Source organism: Antrostomus carolinensis, unplaced genomic scaffold (genome assembly GCF_000700745.2).
Source record: "Antrostomus carolinensis isolate BGI_N321 unplaced genomic scaffold, ASM70074v2 scaffold21150, whole genome shotgun sequence".
Lineage (NCBI taxonomy): Eukaryota > Metazoa > Chordata > Aves > Caprimulgiformes > Caprimulgidae > Antrostomus > Antrostomus carolinensis.
In genome coordinates this window covers 3,722-23,227 of record NW_010287992.1, presented here as the reverse complement: position 1 = coordinate 23,227, position 19,506 = coordinate 3,722, and the positions used below count along the sequence as shown (strand labels likewise).

Sequence of the window (19,506 nt, the reverse complement as noted above, 5' to 3'; positions counted from 1 at the left end):
TTTTTTTTTTCTTTTTTTAAATGGACAGTAGTTCTTGAATAGATTATAAATAACCATAGAGCTCAGGTTTGACGAATGACCATTGTTTTGTTAAAAGAAATTACACCAAGTATGCACTATCTGTTGGTTGTCATTCTAACAGAAAGAGGCAACTTACTCAAGCATTGAAGTAATTAATCCTATAGTTCCAAATAAGAAAGAATTTACAGCAAAAAGCTGTGACTTCCTCCTGGTGTAGAGACAGGCACGGTTCTTCATACCAATATCGTCAGTGTTCTGTGCAGGGTGCAGTTTCACATCTTCTTGGGACTTTGAAGAGACTGATCAATAAAAGGCTGTCAGGAGAAAGTGACAGCAAATGAGTGCAGAGAGACACATACAGACTCATTCTCTGCACAGCTGGGTAGAGACAGCACTAAACACCTCCCAGAAAAGACCTTTTGATATCTTTGATTTTGATTATGCTAGATATCATATGGGAGTTATGCTACTTGAAATATTGAACTTATAGGATAACCATTGGCTCTATTATTCACTTTAATAATTGGGCAATTCATTATATATTCTTTAGTATTAAATTTAGACTTAAATTAATAAAAAGAGCCCTATCTTAGGCTTTGAGATACTTCACCATAACAGTTATTGTGCAGTGTGATGATGACATCCCAAGAGCATTAAAACATCATTTACTGAGTCAGGACTTCTGCCAATAGATTCCTCACCGTTAGTACACACAGCACCCTGGACCATTGTGCCCAATGGATTTCTTCAGTAGTTTTTGCTGTTTGAGCTTTATTTGTGGGATAAGGATAGCAACATATCATTACCCCTTAATTAATGAGCTTTTATTTTAATGAACACAGACAAAAATTCTGAACTGTTAAGTGGTTTATCATGCATGTGGTACAGTCATTCAGTCCTTTCTTCTAGCTTGTCCATGGATTTTCTCCATTCTCTTGGGTTCAGAGACCTCCAGCCTATGCTAGTACGTCACTGGGACAGAGACTAGTCAGAAGTCTGCTTGATTTTGTATAGCATTATATTCCATGTCTAAGGATTCTCCAGGGACATTATTTTTCATTTTGCCACCATGATTTTTGTCCTCATTACTAGGAACTGCATTAATGCTCACGGTATTTGTAAGGAGACAGATGCTGTCACTCCAGCCATTTTTCTCCAGAAGAAATCTACTGTGGTCAGTAGGTCAGATTATGTCTGTTTGGGATGGCACTGAACTGGGACCGAGGCCACTCTAGATACCTTAACTCCTAAAGTTACTTGTAGGAAGGATTATTTTGGATTCTAGGGAACTGTCATGGTTTAACCCCAGCCAGCAACTGAGTGCCACACAGCCACTCGCTCATTCCCCCCTGGTGGGATGGGGAGACAACTGAAAGAATAAAAATGAGAAAACCCAGGGGTTGAGATAAAGACGGTTTGATGGGTAAAGCAAAAGCCAGCCATGCATACAAAGCAAAACAAGGATTTCATTGACTGCTTCCCATGGTCAGGCAGGTGTTCAGCCATCTCCAGGAAAGCAGGGTTCCATCACACATAATGGTTACTTGGGAAGACAAACACCATCACTCCAAACAGTCCCCTCCTTCCTCCTTCTTCCCTTGGCTTTATATGCTGAGCATAACATCATGTGGTATGGAACATCCCTTTGGCCAGCTGGGGTCAGCTGTCCCAACTGTGTCCCCTCCCAGCTTCTTGTGCACCCCCAGCCTACTTGCTGTTGGGGCGGTGTGATAAGCAGAAAAGGCCTTGACTCTGTGTAAGGTCTGCTCAGCAACAGTAGAAACATCTCTACATTATCAACACTGTTCTCAGCAAACATCCAAAACACAGCCCTAGACCAGCTACTATGAAGAAAATTAACTCTATCCCAGACAAAACCAGCACAGGAACTAATAGTACCATATCATGCTTTGGGCCATACCAATACCTTGGGGTACCATCATACAGCTAGATCTTAATTGAAAACACAGAAAGGAGAAAACCTTAGAGGAAAAAACTCTTTTGTCATCTCTCTTCTCCCCTGGAGTTAATCGAACTCACTAATTGCAGTTAATTGAAACAACACTGTCCAAACAAGTATTTTGTCAGACTCAAAATTGTTTCCCCTTTTTCACATTTAAAAAGTAATTCCAATTAAAAATGGAACTGTGACTTGAAGGCCACAGGCTTTTTAAGTTTGACTTTAAAAAACACATTTGCACTGAATTTCAATTGACTGGATTTCACATCATGTTTTCCTTTGTAAATCTTTGGTTTCAGGTAATCCTATAGTTGAGATGTATGTAGAGGATGTTCCCACTCTGTTTATTTCCTCATGTATCATGTGGATCCAGTCAAGGCCAAGCACATGAAAACTTCCTTGCTATATTTTCCAGTCCTGTCACACTTAGCAAAGTCATTATCCTTTATCACAGCGTGCTTCAGCACTATGCTATTGGCTGCCAGCTTTGCATTAAGCAGTGCGAGCTCAGGACTTCCATTCTATAGAAAAGTGCACTTAGAACAGCAGGTGTGCACATGGCCAGCATGAGTTTTGGAGGAACCTCAGGAAACAAAATATCCTGGTCCCATCCATACTGTGTCCTGTGACCTCCTAACTGATAGTTAAATCAGTCTGGAAAACCAGCCACATGATGCCAAAATACTGTAAGATCATTGCTTGATTCCTTTGAGAACTCCTGTGACTCGGCAGACAGGTCTTTCTGAAGCATTTTAGACACAGTTTTGTAATGGCGTTCAGGCATCTGCAAACACCAGTAAAAACCTGATGGGATTTTCTGAAGCATCTCAGTTAGACCTGACTTGTGCAGCCTTTCTTATGAAATCCACTAGGCTTGTGGTTTTGAGTTCCTTCTTTTAAAGAACTTGTAAACATAGTACTGTAGTAAATCTGACCATAAATCAGATTAGTCTTGTTTTATATCAAGGCCCATTTTGAAATGCCTGTCTTTGACGTTTTTGGTTCAAGTGACTTGTTCCTACTGTTGTAGCAGTTATTAGTTTGTTACTTCTGTCACCTTTCACTATCAAGAAAGTGTCAAAGCTGCTGCAGTTTTGAATCAGCAAAGCAGCGTCACTTGGTTACTGCCTAGAAAACCACATAAGACAACCCATCCAGCCCAGTTGGGACAGGCAGTCCCACTGGTCTTTGTCATAGGAAACTCTAGGCTTCATCAGCTTCCAAGCAAAGTGAGCGCTCATAGCAGAGCATGAGACAAAGGAAGCACCAAGCACTTTCCATTGAGCAGCAAGTGAGGTGTTTCCAACACAGTCCATCTGAGTTCCTTCCTCTCCCAGTTTCTGCAAGTTTCTATCATAGGCCCTGCTTCTAGCTCACAAATTAAAAATAAAATGTATGCTTGGGTGCTCACGTGAGCACCACTGCTGCCCTTCCTTGAGCAAAGTCAGTGGAGGAGGAGGAGCAATCCATCTCTCAGCTGCCTAGGGATCTCATATCCATGATGGAAGCAGAACCAAACCAAACCAATTAACAGATAAAATATGCCAGTCGGCACATCTTGTCATAGAATCATAGAATGGTTTAGGTTGGAAGGGACTTTAAAGCTCAGATAGTTCCAACCCCCCTGCCATCAGCAGGGACACCTTCCACTAGACCAGGTTGCTCAAAGCCTCATCCAACCTAGATGTTGTCATGGCAGCTTGATGTCCTGTGGAGCCAGTCAGCTTTGCAGGGGTCTCTGCTTCTGTGAGAATATGTCACCTCTTTCCCACAAATCACTACATGTGTCATAAACAGTTAAATAACCCTGTACTTTCATTTATCTTCAAATGTAAGTCAGTCTGGCTGTCTAAGAGCTGTCATCACCACTTCTGGAGCTCTCTAATCTTCCTTGAATTTTATTATTCTTTTCTGATCAAGTGACCGGAACTAACTGCATTTGCCAGGGGAAGTTGTACTATCAATGTACATATTGGTACCATATTTTCAGTGTCCTTTTCTTTCTTACTTTCATATCCTAATACTTTGTTTGCTCTTTCAACTGCATAATGCACAGAGTGTTTTTACTGAGCTGTCTACAATTATGAATGGGTTTTTGTCTTGAGCAGTTAGTTAATAGCATCCTGGCTTGTGTCAGAAATAGTGTGGCCAGCAGGACTAACCAAGGAAATTATCATTCCCCTGTACTCGGCTCTGGTGAGGCTGTACCTCAAGTCCTGTGTTCAGCTTTGGTCCCCAGTTTGAGGCCACATCCCTAGAGGTATTTAAAAGACGTGTAGATGTGGTACTCAGGGACATGGTTTACAGGTGGACTCGGCAGTGTTGGGTTTACAGCTGGACTCAATGATCTTAAAGGTCTTTTCCAACCAAAACGGTTCTATGATCCTGTGATTGATATGGACAGTAAATATAGCTAGCGTGCTGCTACATGTTGCTAGCATGTAAATAAAGATTGATACATGTATAGATGGAAAAAAAAGGAGGGAAGAAAAAAACCTGATTGCTTCAGGGAACATTTCCATTAAAGTATTTTACAAGTGGCTCTTTCAGAAGTGGCATGGGCATATTTTCTCCTGATGCTTACCATTGGGCTAATGTGACAGCTGATCTCTCAAGTCATTAAGCCTGTTACAGTGTTATGAAAATATCTTCTCCAAGTGCTTGAGTAGGAACCTGAAACAATGGGGGAGAATGGACCCTTGGCAATTCAGAAGGAAAGGGAGACTTGCCATCTTCAGTGCAGTCACCAGCTTTTCATCTTCACATTGAGCCATGAAGTGGAATTGTTTGCTGCTCTCAGGATGGGCACCCTACCAAAGCAAAGAAAAACATTTGATACCAGTTAGTCCAGAACTGTTTTACAGGCCTGGATATAGCTAGGTAGGCAGAAATTAAAACTCAGTGTGGGAAAATGTACATTAACTGTTAGGACAGGATTCCTTGCAACTGCGTGTTAGGAGGGAGAACTTACTGTCTTTTGTGAGGACTGATATTTGTAATGTGCCCAGGTTCAGTTCCCTTCCAGGACTGTTTGACCTAGTGAGGAAACATGTTAGAAAGAAATTGCAGAAGGAAGCCAAGGATATTAAATCCTTGCTGTTATATGGAGACTAGTTAAGGACCTGTCGCAGTTGAGGGAGAGTAAAGAACAACCCATAGTAGATCTGTATATTGGTGTTTATTTAAGAATTAACAAGACTAAAGCTTTTAACCTATTTAGCATCTCACTCACTTTCCCCACTTCTGTTTAGTCCAGCTGCTATCAAAATGTATAATCAGTTCATACTTGCAGCTAGCAAGTAGCAGGCTTGTGCTCCAGAGCAGAAAAGTTCAGTTTTGGACGTTCCTGTGGACACACAGTTATCTGTGGCCTGACAGCATTTACAGTGTAAGTGGGTTTTTTTGCCTGCCACCGGCTCTACTGGCGACACAAAGTAAGTGTGTCCTGCAAATCAAGAAGAGGTGGATAAACGGGTAAGGAAGCTGGCAAGGCAAAACAAAGCTATTAAATGGTGTTTATTAAAAGCGAGACAGCATCCTTCAAACAGCTGAGTTATGTCCAGTGAGTACAATTGGAAGAATCATAAACTGTTGGCAGGTTAAATGTAAAAATAAAATAAGACAGGCTGAAAACAAGAATGAGGAACAGGCTGTAAATGGGGTAAAAGCTCGTAAATCCTTTCTTAAACACTTCAGCAGTAGGAGTGTCTGTTGAGCTGTAGGTTGTCACTTCAAAAGACAAAGTAAGGCCACAGCAGAAGAAAAGTGTGCTCTTTATGGACAAACTTTAGAAAGTTCCTGAGTTTGTTTATTTATGAAGGACTTGTAGAGGATCTGTCTGATATTGAAGTGACTGTAGAAGAAGCTATGGGGCACAAGAGCAAAATGAACTTTAATACTTTGGTGTGAGAGAATGATGTCCACCCCAAGAGCTCTCCCAGAACTCACAGATGAAGTAGCTGAAGTGCTGTCTACAGTTACCAACCTGTCACTTAAAACAGTCTTGGGCCCTGAGGCCTAGAAAGTTGATGGATGTGACATCAGATTTCTAAAAGGGTTCTTTCTAGAGGAGATCCAAGGAACTAGCAAAGCCTGACTGAATGCATTATTAGAAACTAGTAAAAGACAAACAAACAAAAAACCACACACACACACACAAACAAACGAACAAACAAAACCAAAACAGAAGGAAAATAGAATAGACTGAGGAGGAGACACCATGAATTTTGTAAAGAGAAACCTTACCTCACAAACCTCCTGAAGTTCTTTGAAGGCATTGGGATGTATATGGATAAGGGAGCTCCACTTGATAGAGCATGCTTAGTGTTCTAAAAGGCTTCTGATAGTCTGTCACCAACTTCAGTCCTCCCATGGATGAATAGTTGTTTGAAAGGTAGTCAGCAGAGGATAAAAACAAATGGTCAGAGGATAAAAATAAATGGTCAGTTCTGACTAATCACAAATGAGATCTCCAAGCTTGAACAGGTTCTTAAGTAGACTCCTCAGCTCTGGCTGAGTAGTAGTCAAAGAAGTAAATGCACTGTTAGGAATAGCCACACTGGAAAAAGGGACAGAGAGGTAAACAGGGTGCTCTGGGAGCATTTCATTAACTCTTGGTGCAGCCCTTGGTGTGTCTCATTTCAGTATCATGTGCCAGTCTCAGAATTGATGAAGGAGACTGGGAAAGTTTGGAGAAGGGTCAATGGAACAGCTTCTGTACAAGAAGCAGAAAAGTCAGATAGGGCTTATCAGCCTGGGAAAGAGGTGGCTGAAGAGAGATCTGACAAAGGTTTCTGAAGTCCTGAGAGGCACGGAAAAGGTGAGTTCTTTGCCTCTTCCAACATAAACACAAATGGCATCAAAAGAGATTAGTAGATGCTCTGTTCCAATGGGGAAGAAGAGCTGCTTTTCTCATAAAATGTAGATCTCCTTGCTGTAGGAGGCTGTGGATGTGAAAAGTCTGCAGAGGTGCAGAACACAAAAATGCAACATCATGGAAGAAAAATCCACTGCAGGTTATCAAGCACAAAGACCTTTGGTCCAGGAAGTCACTGAACTGCAAAATGGGTGAGAGCATTCTGGGGAAGTACCACATCCCCATCTACTCTTGTGTAGGCATTTGCTGTTGGCCACCATCAGAAACAGGTGGTGGGAAGATGGGCTTCTGGTCTGCCCTAATACAACTGTATTTATGTTATGTTTTTATGATCCTTCCATAAAAGTGAAAACCACATTAGCCAGAATGTCTAGCCTGGATAAAGCATGAGGTGCTACGTGTCTGGAAACAGCTTTACGAGGAGTAATGAGAGGGTGAAGTTGAGGGCAGCTTGCACGTCCTTTCTGATAGTAGGTGTTTTAATTAAAAGGCATTGTAATTCAATGTGGAGCTTGTGACAGAGGGGGGGTTGGGGGGGGCAGGGGGGAGAGAGAAAAATCATTGAAAGAAATACCTGAAGACAGCAGCTCACACAATGCTGTCCCCACAGGCTTCCACCAGCTGCTGACTGTGTGTTCAAGCCCCGAGGTCAATACTTCTTTCATGAACTCTTGGTTCCAGGATATGATACACGCACCCCTGACACGTGCTCTTGCCCTCACTGAAGCGGGGTCTTTTAAGTCTTTGTGGACTGAGTTCTGAGTATTTATGTTTCTATCTTTAGTTACAAAACACAGTGACACATTTTTACCTGTAAAGTCTTTAGCTAATCATTGATAGACTGGTGCCTATAAAGGAGAGATGGAGTTATTCAGAGTCTACAACTTCCTCTTTTAAAGTTTAGTGCTTCTGTAGTCCTTGGCTATTTAAACCATATTTTCATCCTGTAGACAGCAGAACCTGTGTTAGTTTTTTAACAGATATCATCCTGGGATTTTCTTACCATCTAAAACAGGACCATGTCCTAATAGTCTTTCCGTTACTATTTCACAAGCTGCCTCCCAAAAATTTAGACTTTAAGGCAAACTTTGATATTTGCTGAAAAGAGAAAACAGGTTTTGTTACTCCTGTTGTTACTGTTGCCCCTCCATTTGGGATTTTAAATAGGGCATGAACTGATACACGGGCTCTCCTGTTCCCTGGCTATGGCTGCATAGCTAAAGCTGCTATTCTGTGCCTGAGGAAAGACAACATTAAGTGAAGATTAGTGCTTTTATATGAATATTTACCCGCCACATGGAGATGTAAGCTCATAAATGAAATGGTTTGTAACCTGAATCCTCAGGTGTAGTGTGTGTGTGTGACCAAGGGAGACATGCTGCTAAACTAATCCTACAAAAGCCCACCAGTAGCCAGAGGAATGTATTACTTTCTAAGAAGCCTAATGTCAGGAGGTAAGGCAAAGGAATAGACTGATTGAGATGAATGTTATGAAATTAAACAAAAAAAAAATTGTATCCAGAGAATCCATAAGTTTCTCCACTGTTCACCTCGCTGACTGTAAGACCAGCCAGCCTCCTGCTGCTGCAGCTGGCCAGGAGAGGCAGGATTTGAACTGAAGAATCTTCAATATGGCTCATGCATTATTATCTCCTAACGTGTGTAGTAACTGTCATCAAAAGCAGTGCAAGGTCTGCACCTCCTGTCTGTACAGATAACAGTCAACCCAGCGGTGACATCCAGTCAGGATATCCTAGTGTCGTTCAGCAGAGTGCTGCAGTGCTGCACGAGAGCACAGTACTGAGTTGGAGTGAGGAGAAACATGGCATTCAGCTCAACCTAACGACTCAAATCTGATCTGGACATCAAAGCTGCTGGGGTCACCCTGGGGTGGGGTTAGAGCCTGCAGAGGAATGCAGTTTCCTGCTTGGGACATACGCTCCTGGTGGACAAGTTCCTGCTAGCATGTCCAGGATTGCAGCCCCATTGTAGACAAGGACAAAGTGAGTTGATGCAGTACAGACACCACCGTGGATCTTCAGACCCTGTGTCACCCATTCTGACCTCAGAGCTGCCTTTGCCCTGTTCTTGCTCTGTTCCCTGCCGGAGACTGGCAAGCAGCACCTTCCTGGGTGGCCCTCGGGGATGAGGGGGAGGAGAGGGGAGCGGTCTCCTCTTTCCTTCCCCACAGCAGGTAATACCTTGTCCACAGCAAAGTGACAGAGCACAGAACCTTCTTTTGCCATGTCCATCAGAAGGTGAGGTCTTCTAGGGACAGCTCCTAGATCTTCAGTGAGATCATTGCAGCTGCACACCTTATGAGGGAGCTTGTCTACAGAGAAGGGCCAGTGGAGGTGAGAAAAACAGAAAAAAAATACTGCCTCTGCCATAGAATCACAGAATCATTTAGGTTGGAAAAGACCTCTAAGATCATCTGATCCAACCATCAACACAACACCACCATGGCTACTAAACCATATCCCTAAGCACCACATCTACCTGTCTTTTAAATACCTACAGGGATGGGGACTCCACCACTGCCCAGGGCAGCCTGTTCCAATGCCTGATAACCCTTGTAGTGAAGAAATTTTTCCTCATATCCAACCTAAACCTCCCCTGGAGCAACTTGAGGCATTTTTCTCTTTTCCTGTCACTTGTTACTTGGTTGAACAGACTGACCCCCACCTCGCTACACCCTCCTTTCAGGTAGTTGTAGAGAGCGAGAAGGTCTCTCCTCAGCCTCCTTTTCTCCAGACTGAACAACCCCATTCAGCCATCTCACTGATTATTCAAAGACTGAATATTGTGGCAGTGTTTTGATCTACTTCCATCAACATCACCCAACGCTGAAGAGGTATTCCAGCCACGTCCTGCATAGTACTGCTGTGATTTTTCCAGACTCTGTCAGGCTGGCATTGATATAGGCAGTGAGAGGAGGGTATCTCTGTAGCTCTGGGGATTTTAGCTTGAGATAGGAGATCCCAAAAGGAAACAGAGAAAAATTAGACAATTTAGCAAAACTGACAGGAATGAATGAAGTGATTCTGTTTCCCTGTCCATGTTCCCATGTGAAAAGGCTCCATCAAAACAATTTTGTCTGTTCTGTGTCTATGGGGTAAGGAGGGCTCTGCCTGCCCAAACAAATTGATTTTAGTTTGGTTTTTTCTTAGATTTTGCAGTCCAGGATTGTATGTTTGGGCATGCACAGGTGAGAGAGAGAGAACTGAGTGTACAAGCTGGTGCAGGTGCAGGTGCTGCACAGCAGCAACCATGACACAGTGGTCTAGGGACAGCTGACAGCCAGGTGCCCTCAGAGTCACCTCAACTTTCCACAGATGAGCTCTACAGAGTAACTAAGAACATCCATTAAATGGGGTGGGGGGGGAAGTGTGGAAATCTCGTAAGTGCATAAACCAGCACCTAACTTCTGAAGAAAAATGTGATGTGGATGAATTGTATCACAGATGCCACTATCGGCTTTCTTTCATGCTGCAGCTTCTTTGGTCTACCTGTCAGACTACCTAGATGGTGAACTTTGCAACTGCAGTTGTCCCTGGGATTAACTGCTCTTGTCCACTGCATATGATAGTTTAAGGCACGAGGTGAAAATTACAGGAGTCAACATGTGGGGACAGGCAGAATGTGATTACTTTAAACTGTGCAACCTGGAGACAGGAGCCAAAAAAAAAAGTGGTGTGGATTCTCCAGGGCTGTCACGTATTGAACGAGCTTGATTTGTTATTTTGTACTGAAGTGCATTGGGCTTGGGGTTTTTCAATCAAAAGTCAAGTTTGAATTGTTTCTAAAGCATTCTCATTTCCGAGTGATTGATCATTCAGAGACAAGTGATGCCATCTGAGAGCGTTCATGCAGAGTAGCTGCAAGAGCAGGGTGAGAGGGATGCGTGGGTGATCAAAACACTTCAGTGGCTGCTGCCACTTCTCTGCCCCTGAAGGAGAGCAGCGGGCTTGCAGAGGTGTCTGGAAGGGACTGAAGAGGAATGCTAAATGGCTGATGGGGTAGCAGCTGGTAAGCAAAGCATTACAGGTGGGGTCCATCCACTCTGAGGGCTGTGATACCTTGTGCAGTCTACAAGGTTTGTACAGGCTTTGTGTATACATGTGATGTTTATGAGAGAAAGCCTGCTAACTGCTGTGATTAAGTGATTTTTAAGAGATTAAAGACTGTAATAAAGTGATTATTTCCAGTTTTGTCCCTCTAGCAGACGTGTGCTGTGGTAGAGTTGTGACACACAGACATTCACACTCTCTCTCTCTCTCTCTCTCTCTGTCTCTAGGTTCTCAAGCATCTGCGCCACTTAAATTTCACCAATAACATGGGGGAGCAAGTGGATTTTGATGAGTTTGGGGACCTGGTAGGGAATTACTCAATAATCAATTGGCATCTCTCTCTGGAGGATGGCTCAGTCGTTTTTGAGGAGGTTGGGCATTACAACGTTTATGCCAAGAAAGGGGAGAGGCTCTTTATCAATGAAAACAAGATCCTGTGGAGTGGATTCTCTAAGGAGGTAAGTGCTTAAATCCTTGCAGCAATGTTTCCCAGGTTTCCACAGCTGAAATGTGAAGTGACCCTGCGGACTCCTATATTATGGCTCCATGTGTCATTAAAAGACCCATTCATCTTACTGTATAAATTGTCTCTGCCATAGTCTTTCACACCCTCTTAAACACTTCTGGAAATAACAGACAGCTGCTTCTCCCCTCCTACACATTTGATGAGCCTGGGTATTAATACTTTAAATAATGCCTTTTTTTCTGGCCCAAGTAGTTAGCTTGAAATTTTGTAATGCTGTTTCCACAAGGATGATAAATTCATTGCCCAAGTCTGGCTGTTGACTAAAGTCAAGTTTTCCTGAATGCAGTAGTTTCGTTACTGAAAACAGCCATCTCTTCCACTCTCAGTATCTCTGTCTCAAGAAGTGTCTCTCCTGCTCCTAGTTAAATTCACAGCAGTTTCTGCTGGCTTTACCCTCCAAGTGCCAGAGCATTCCACCCACCCTTGCCTTGCAAACCAAAGAGAACGAGCCCTGTCAGCCTTCCCAGGTTAACTTGGACATGGTGCTCAAATAGTGGGAGATGCCAGTACCTGCTACCCTTTTTTAATCTACCAGAAGGTGCTTGTGCAGTCTCAAAAGTATGTGATGTAGCCATCGACTTTAGTCAGGCCAAATCCTTCTCCACTTCCTTTCATGTGTTAGGTCTTTTCAGCATAACTGTATCGTCACTAGCAGCCAGGGCTGTGTCTCCTCGGCATGGTGGGAATGCGCTGCAGAGATCTCCAGACAAGAACCAGGTGAGCTGCCAGCCTGCTCCAGCCTCGACAGAAACCCCAGCTCCCAGAGGGAGCACTGAGTGGGCATCTGGCTTGTGGCCTGGGAGGTGACACAGGGAGTGTTAGCTCAGAAATATTGCTGCCAGGTCCCGCTGCAATGTTTAGACATGTTAAACCAGCACCTGATTAATGAACAAGGCAATTCACTTCCAGGTGATTATTCACGTTGGCTGACAGATCAGGTAGCTGCTTCTGCAGTAGCTACACTTGCCTAATACACTCACACCATCAGTTAAGCCTTACCTTTAGCCAGGCACCCCAGCTTCACATATGGTTTAAATCCAGAGCTCTCTGAAGGAGACATGGGTCAGGCAGAGCATGTTGCAGCAGAAATACTGAGCTCAGGCTCTTCTAAGCCCAGCTGGAGGCTCTGAGCCCAAACTACAAGTGGAATTAAAACCCCCTGATATTTTAACTGCTTCTTCTGATCATTGGAAGTGCCACTGACATCTCTTCCAACAGGCAGGATTAATTTTTTTAACTTCAACTGAGTAATTACATTCTCTTAGTCTAAATTTGTCCAACAGTGCAATATTTATCTTCATTCTGTCTTAAACTGTTAAAAATGTGAATGGATGTTGCAGAGTGTCATGCCAGGGTATGTAAATTGTGTGCCAGCGGAGGGGTTTGTAATCTCTGTGTCTGTCACGGCTTTTTTTCCAGTTTATAAAGTTTGAATTTCTTCCAGCTAAAAGGCTCTGCTCAAAGAGAGTAGCCAGTACTTCACTCATTGAAGCCCTCTATGCCTCCGTCATCCTCAAAAAAGATTAAATGTAGTTGATTTTAACACAGAAACTTCAGCATTGGCCAGCCTTGCAAAGGAACAAGTTAAAAAGTAGGTAAGATAGATAGATTCATTCTGGCAGAACTTGATTAAATTCCCCACAGAATACTTAAGAAGGCAGCCAAAGCAATCTCAGAAGTACTAGCAATTCATCTTTGAGAAATGTGGAGGATGGGTGATGTCTCAAAGGATTAGAGGAGGGTAATTGTAATACCTGTTTTTAAAAGTAGATACAGGAGAGCCAAGGGAATTACAACTGAGCTGAGCTTCAGTAACCTAGAAGACTTGATAAAAAAAAATATTAAACAGTTTATAAACACTTAGAGGATAATAAACTGATAAGAAAAAGCCAACATGGATTTGTCAAGATGAAATCATGCCAAACCAATTTAATTTTCCTCCTTAGAAGCTCAATGAGTTTAGTAGATAATGGGGAAGCAGTGGATGACTTTAGTCCGGCCTTTGTTTCAGCCCTGTTCAAAATCATCAGTGACAGCCTAGGGACAGACAGTCAAGACTGCTGAAGTCCTCTTTGTGGGTGCACAACCTGCTGAAAGACTGTCCCAAGGAACAGGTATTAACAGCAAACCACATTAATAGCAACAGGTATTAACAGCAATAACAGAGTGCTTCAAGTGTGGAGATGCAGGGATTTGCCCTGGGTATGTTTCTGTCCAATTAATTACGCGATCCTTATTAACAGCTTAGAAACAGAGTTCCCAGACTGTGCTGCAGCTGTACCTCAGAGTGACAGGCAATGGCGACTGCTCTCAGCTGCCAGAAAATACTGCAGTTAAAAAACAGGCATCTCCACACAGGAGTTGGCACTGCTGAGGGCTTGTTTACCCTGTGGCTGAGGTCAGTGCCTGCACACAGGCAGCTTCCAAACAATTCCCCAGGCTCACTGACTAAGTGCATCCACACAGGAGCTTCCTGGAGATCAGCAGGTTAGCAGCATGTGGTGGTTTCACTTGGCTGGCACTTGGCTGCAGCCAAACACAGCCGCTCGCTCACTCTCCCTGCCCCCACAGGGAACAGGGGAGAGAACTGAGGGGCAGGAGTAAGGAGACTTGTAGGTTGAGATAAGAACAACTTAATAATTAAAATAAAATAAAACAAAATAATACTGATATTAAAATAATAATTATAATAACAATAGTAATAAATATGGAAATGAGTGATACACAGTGCAATTGCTCACCACTCACTGACCAAGCCCAGTCCTTTCCCAGATAATGATCCCGGAGGAGCTAAAAACCAGGACACAGCACTTGGGCAAACTAGCAGTAAACTTCCAAAAAGGTGAATGGAGGCTTCCAACCAAATGTACAGATCATGGTACTTCTCTGGCAGTGGAAATTGTGAGTTTAACTCCCCTGAGCTGGGAAAGCCATGTTCTGTGTCATCTCTTCCCTTAACTGAGTTAGGAAAAGGTGAGCTCAACCTCAGGTTGTGTTTCAGTGTACAAAAGGCCCAGGCTTCCCCTTAGTATGCTGAACTCCTTGTTGTCAGTGTGCAAGAGGCACGTGGTGAGCACACCCGTGCCACCACTTGCTGCCAGGACATGACTATGCCCAGGTGGACTCTCACACAGCACAAATTCAGCCAGCAGGTGACACAGCTCATCATTTGCAGCAGCAGAAGTCTGGAAGCCTTTGGATCTGCATATAGTGGCTGATTTGCATCTTTAGATACTCAGTGTTCTAAAAACAGAGCCTTTCTTTCTATCATACGAAAACTCCTCTTGTTTAGTTAATTTACCTTTTTTTGTTTCTGGGTTGGAGGTAATCTTCAGGAGAGCAGGGGAAAGTGGGTTCCAAGAAACTGTTTTAATTCCCATAAATCATTAGCAGTCAATATGCAATATATGGAATTGGGGATCAGCAGTCAGAGCCCATCATCTCCAAGGCTGACTCAAATTCCTGCCAGTAGAATCTTAGAATCATGGAATATACCAGGTTGGAAGGGATCTCAAGGATCATTTGCTCCAACCTTTCTTGGCAAAAGCACAGTCTAGACAAGATTGCCCAGCACCCTGTAAAGCTGAATCTTAAAGGTATCCAGTGTTGGGGAATCCACCACTTCCCTGGGGAGATTATTCCAACGGCTGATTGTTCTCATTGTGAAAAATTTTTCTCTCGTGTCCAATTGTAATCTCCCCAGGAGTAACCTGTACCCATGACCCCTTGTCATTTCTATGTGACTCCTTGTAAAAAGGGAGTCCCCACCTTCTTTGTAGCCACCCTTTAAAAACTGGGACAAGAAAGATTCATTGTCTTGTCTTTTATCCATCTAGTGACTGTTTTCTGGTACGTGTATCATGGGTAACTTACCAGTTCGCAGTGCCTACAACACGGTAGGGATGACAATGATCTGCTGATCTTCCCTACCGTCGCTTGGTGTGTTCTTTCAAACAAATATCACTGCAGTGGGCTGGGGAACAACTGTTGTGCTAAATGTGTCTGTTCTGTGGAGGGAAGCGGCGAGCCTCTGAGTCTCTCCATCCAACACCCTTGGAGTAAGCCCAAGGTCCTGCTGTAGGAAGGCTGTAGGTGTGGCACTGCCACCATTAACCCTTCCCTGGCTCTTTTCTTGCAGGTGCCTTTCTCTAACTGCAGCAGGGACTGCCTGCCGGGCACCAGGAAGGGCATCATTGAGGGAGAGCCCACCTGCTGCTTCGAGTGCGTGGACTGCCCCGACGGGGAGTACAGCGATGAAACAGGTAATACCCACAGAGCTGCTTTGGGGGTTGCAGAGAGAGACCCTGAGAGACCTCTGGGCGTTGCCTGCAGTTGGGCTGAAGTCACTTCCTTGCAGTGCTGAGCTGGAGGTTGCCTTGCCAGGGGGATTCACAGAAAGTCTGGAGGGACTTCTTTTGAAAAGCTTACAGTAGTGGAGGCCCGTGGTTCTCAGCTCCTGTCTTCTGCTAAGCTTGCTTGTCTCCTCTGCTCTGAGTTAGGAAAATTAGGGCAGAAAAATTGAAAAAGGACTTACATATAGGAAGCCTCTTAGGCAGCCACAAGCAAACTCCATTGCACTGCAGCAATAGCTTTTGTTCCTCCAAAAATCTGGAGGAAGGAGACACTCCCTACCCTAATCCTACATTCTGTAGTTATCTGACTGCCTCCATCTTTTCCTCATGTTGTCAGGGTTTTATTTCATGCTTTACAAGGAAATAAAGTCCACTCCATCCCTGACTTCATGAGCAGAGAGGAGTATTTCCCTTTACGGGGTAACCAACCACAGCTTCTGTTGAGCACTGGCACTGCAAGAGACCAGAATCTCTAGGTCCTATCAGACACCCAAGGACACGTTGGTTTCAGTGGGAGCTTGGATCAAGCCACTCAGGTTCTGCAGTGGACGGAAAAGGTAACCTCAGTTTTAGAACTGGTTGAATAATTCTGGATTTCCAACACCATTAGTGCTCCCTCAGTGCTGGGCATCCCCAGGGTAATGAAGGCCAGTAAATCCTTTCAGAACAGCAGGGTCCTTTCCCGACCACACTGTAGAGCATTTTCAAATGAAATAGAAGCAATTCTGGTCATGTGTAATGAGGGTCTTCTGGTGTTTTTCACAGGATTTTGTGAGCTGGCACTGGTGTGCTGGTGAAATGTGTGGGGCTGAGGGAGTGACTGCCTTCAGACTCCGCAGTTTCTTGCTTCTGTTTCAGCTGACAGTACTGCTCTTTCTTTCCTGTGCTTGCCAGTTTTGTAGGTGGAGAGAGCAGTTTTACAACCAGTCTCCTCCAGCTGAGACAGTGATACTACCAGAGGAGACAATCTGTTGTGTTCTCTCCCAGCCGTTTGCTCACACTTTTTTTTGTCTGGCAGCAACGTTGGTACTTGTGTGACCATAGAGCTAGTTGGATCAGATCTCTGGTCCTCCTGAAAGCAAACTCTTGTCAGGTTGAGTTTCCAGCTAGAATGAGAAGCTGCATGACCTCTAGTGCTAACACGAAGGAGGGGTTGCAGGAATGAACAGCCTTAGGGGGGGAAGGAGATCTGGTTTACTCCCTTCAGTGGCAGCATGGTCGCTGTCAGCTGAAGACAAGAGTGAAAGCACATCTTTAGGATGCAGTGCTAAATAGCTGTCCCTGTCCCTAGTAGAGGAGGTTGAATTCCCTGGTATGTGAAGTTAGCTCTGCCTTGCCTACAGTTTGCAATAGGCCTCCAGGTAAAAGGCACAAGAAAAACAGAAATGATTGCCTGAATGGATGTAAAGAGAGCTTCTGATTGAGGTTTTGCGTCAAGTGCAAGTTTTTCACTTGAACAGCTTAGGTGAAGCAACCAGTCATTAGAAAAGCAGTATCGTATCACATCACGGATGCTCCCTCCAACCACCCCTGCTTGAAACCCTCTGCCGTCGTTAGCTGGGCATTCCTGGCTTTCTCATTGGCACCAAGCTCTGCTCTGGGAGCTATGCTCTGGCTCTTTGTCCGTGCTCAGGTGCAAAGCTCAGAGGGTGGTTGCTGCTAAAGGAGATTTCTGAATGTTTGTTCCCAGAACTCACTGCAGCCCATTGCTATTCTGCTGGGATCCCGAAGGCTCAGGTAGGTTATGACTGCCAGCTCACTGCTCTCAACCTCCTTCCATTGCCATCAAGGGAAATGTGACCCTCCCCATGGGAGCACAAGACCCATTTGGGTCAAAGAAGAAGAGCAGAAGCAGCAGGTTCTTGCCTTTTGATCATGGCAGCCATTGGAGACATGCATTGCCATCCCAGTAGGCACAACTAGTTTCATGTAGGGGGAAGGGATGGAGGCATCAACTGGCCCTTTGCAGGTGTCAGTGGGACACTTTTCTGGGTAGGGGGGAGCAATATTGTTAAGAAACATATTCCCCTCGTGTTCTGACATGAAATGTGAGTGTGCTGGGAGTCAAGGGCATTGGCTGCCTTCAGGGAAGAGAAATTTAAATGCTTCCAAGATTCGCCTCTGTGGAATATGAAATAGGCTCTCAAAGCACTTAAGGAGGGAAGCACGTTTTTAATTTACTCTGTAATTGAGACAGGCAGGATGTTTCCAATGATGATAAAAGTGTGAAAGGTATGAAGACAGGCAGAAGTAGCTTATAAAAATGAAGGAACAAGAAAGAGCCTGTGTCACAGCTGATAGCAATCACGGTTTGCAAAGTTTTATCAATAAATGGATTCCAAAAACACGAGTGCAGGAGCGGGAATTTTTTTAAGCTAGAACTAAGCATGCTTTGTGTTTTGGTAAATAGCCCATGGGAGACTGGTTGTTTCAGTGTAAAACACTCTGAGACACCAACATACGATTCTGGGAACCTGCAGACACCTGAAGGGAACACCCCAAGTATTTAAGGTGAAGGCTGGTGTGTAGCTGCTGTATATGTCATCCCACATTTCAGCCTCTCATTCTGACAAACCTCCCCTCTCCCTGTCACTTCTTTTTCAGATGCAAGTGCCTGTGACAAGTGCCCTGAGGATTATTGGTCCAATGAGAACCACACGTCCTGCATCCCCAAGCAGATAGAGTTTCTGTCCTGGACAGAGCCCTTTGGGATCGCTCTGACTCTCTTTGCTGTGCTGGGAATTTTCCTGACTTCTTTTGTCCTGGGAGTCTTCACCAAATTTCGCAACACGCCCATCGTCAAGGCCACAAACCGGGAGCTGTCCTACCTCCTCCTCTTCTCCTTGCTCTGCTGCTTCTCCAGCTCATTGTTCTTCATTGGTGAGCCCCAGAACTGGACTTGCCGTCTGCGGCAGCCAGCTTTCGGCATCAGCTTTGTCCTCTGCATCTCCTGCATCCTGGTGAAAACCAACCGTGTCCTGCTCGTCTTTGAGGCAAAGATCCCCACCAGCCTCCACCGAAAGTGGTGGGGCCTCAACCTCCAGTTCCTCCTCGTCTTCTTGTGCACATTCGTGCAGATTGTCATCTGTGTGATTTGGCTCTACACAGCCCCGCCGTCCAGTTACCGAAACCATGAACTGGAGGATGAGATTATCTTCATCACCTGCCATGAAGGCTCCCTGATGGCCCTTGGCTTCCTCATTGGCTACACTTGCCTCCTGGCAGCCATCTGCTTCTTCTTTGCCTTCAAGTCTCGAAAGCTGCCTGAGAACTTCAATGAGGCCAAATTCATCACCTTCAGCATGCTGATCTTCTTCATCGTCTGGATCTCCTTCATCCCTGCTTACGCCAGCACATATGGCAAGTTTGTCTCTGCCGTGGAGGTGATTGCGATACTGGCTGCCAGCTTTGGGCTCCTGGCCTGCATCTTCTTCAACAAAGTCTACATCATCCTCTTCAAGCCCTCCCGCAACACAATTGAGGAGGTGCGCTGCAGCACAGCTGCCCACGCTTTCAAGGTGGCTGCCAGAGCCACGCTGAGACGCAGCAACGTGTCGCGCAAGCGCTCCAACAGCCTGGGAGGCTCCACCGGCTCCACCCCTTCCTCCTCCATCAGCAGCAAGAGCAACCATGAGGACCCTTTTCCTCTACCAGCCTCTGCCGAGCGGCAGCGCCAGCAAGCGCGGGGGGGCAAGCAAGAA

General features: G+C 44.7%; 1 protein-coding gene across 1 annotated transcript in view; it reads left to right on the top strand.

The window, feature by feature from the left end:
• LOC104522824 (extracellular calcium-sensing receptor) overlaps nt 1-19,506 on the top strand; it is a 40,289-nt gene that overhangs the window by 19,753 nt on the left and 1,030 nt on the right. The window contains 4 exon segments of the mRNA XM_029084297.1: nt 11,155-11,385; nt 15,592-15,715; nt 18,410-19,502; nt 19,504-19,506. The exon segment at nt 19,504-19,506 is cut by the window's right edge and continues 1,030 nt beyond it. Of these exon segments, the coding sequence (XP_028940130.1) occupies nt 11,155-11,385; nt 15,592-15,715; nt 18,410-19,502; nt 19,504-19,506 (1,451 nt within the window).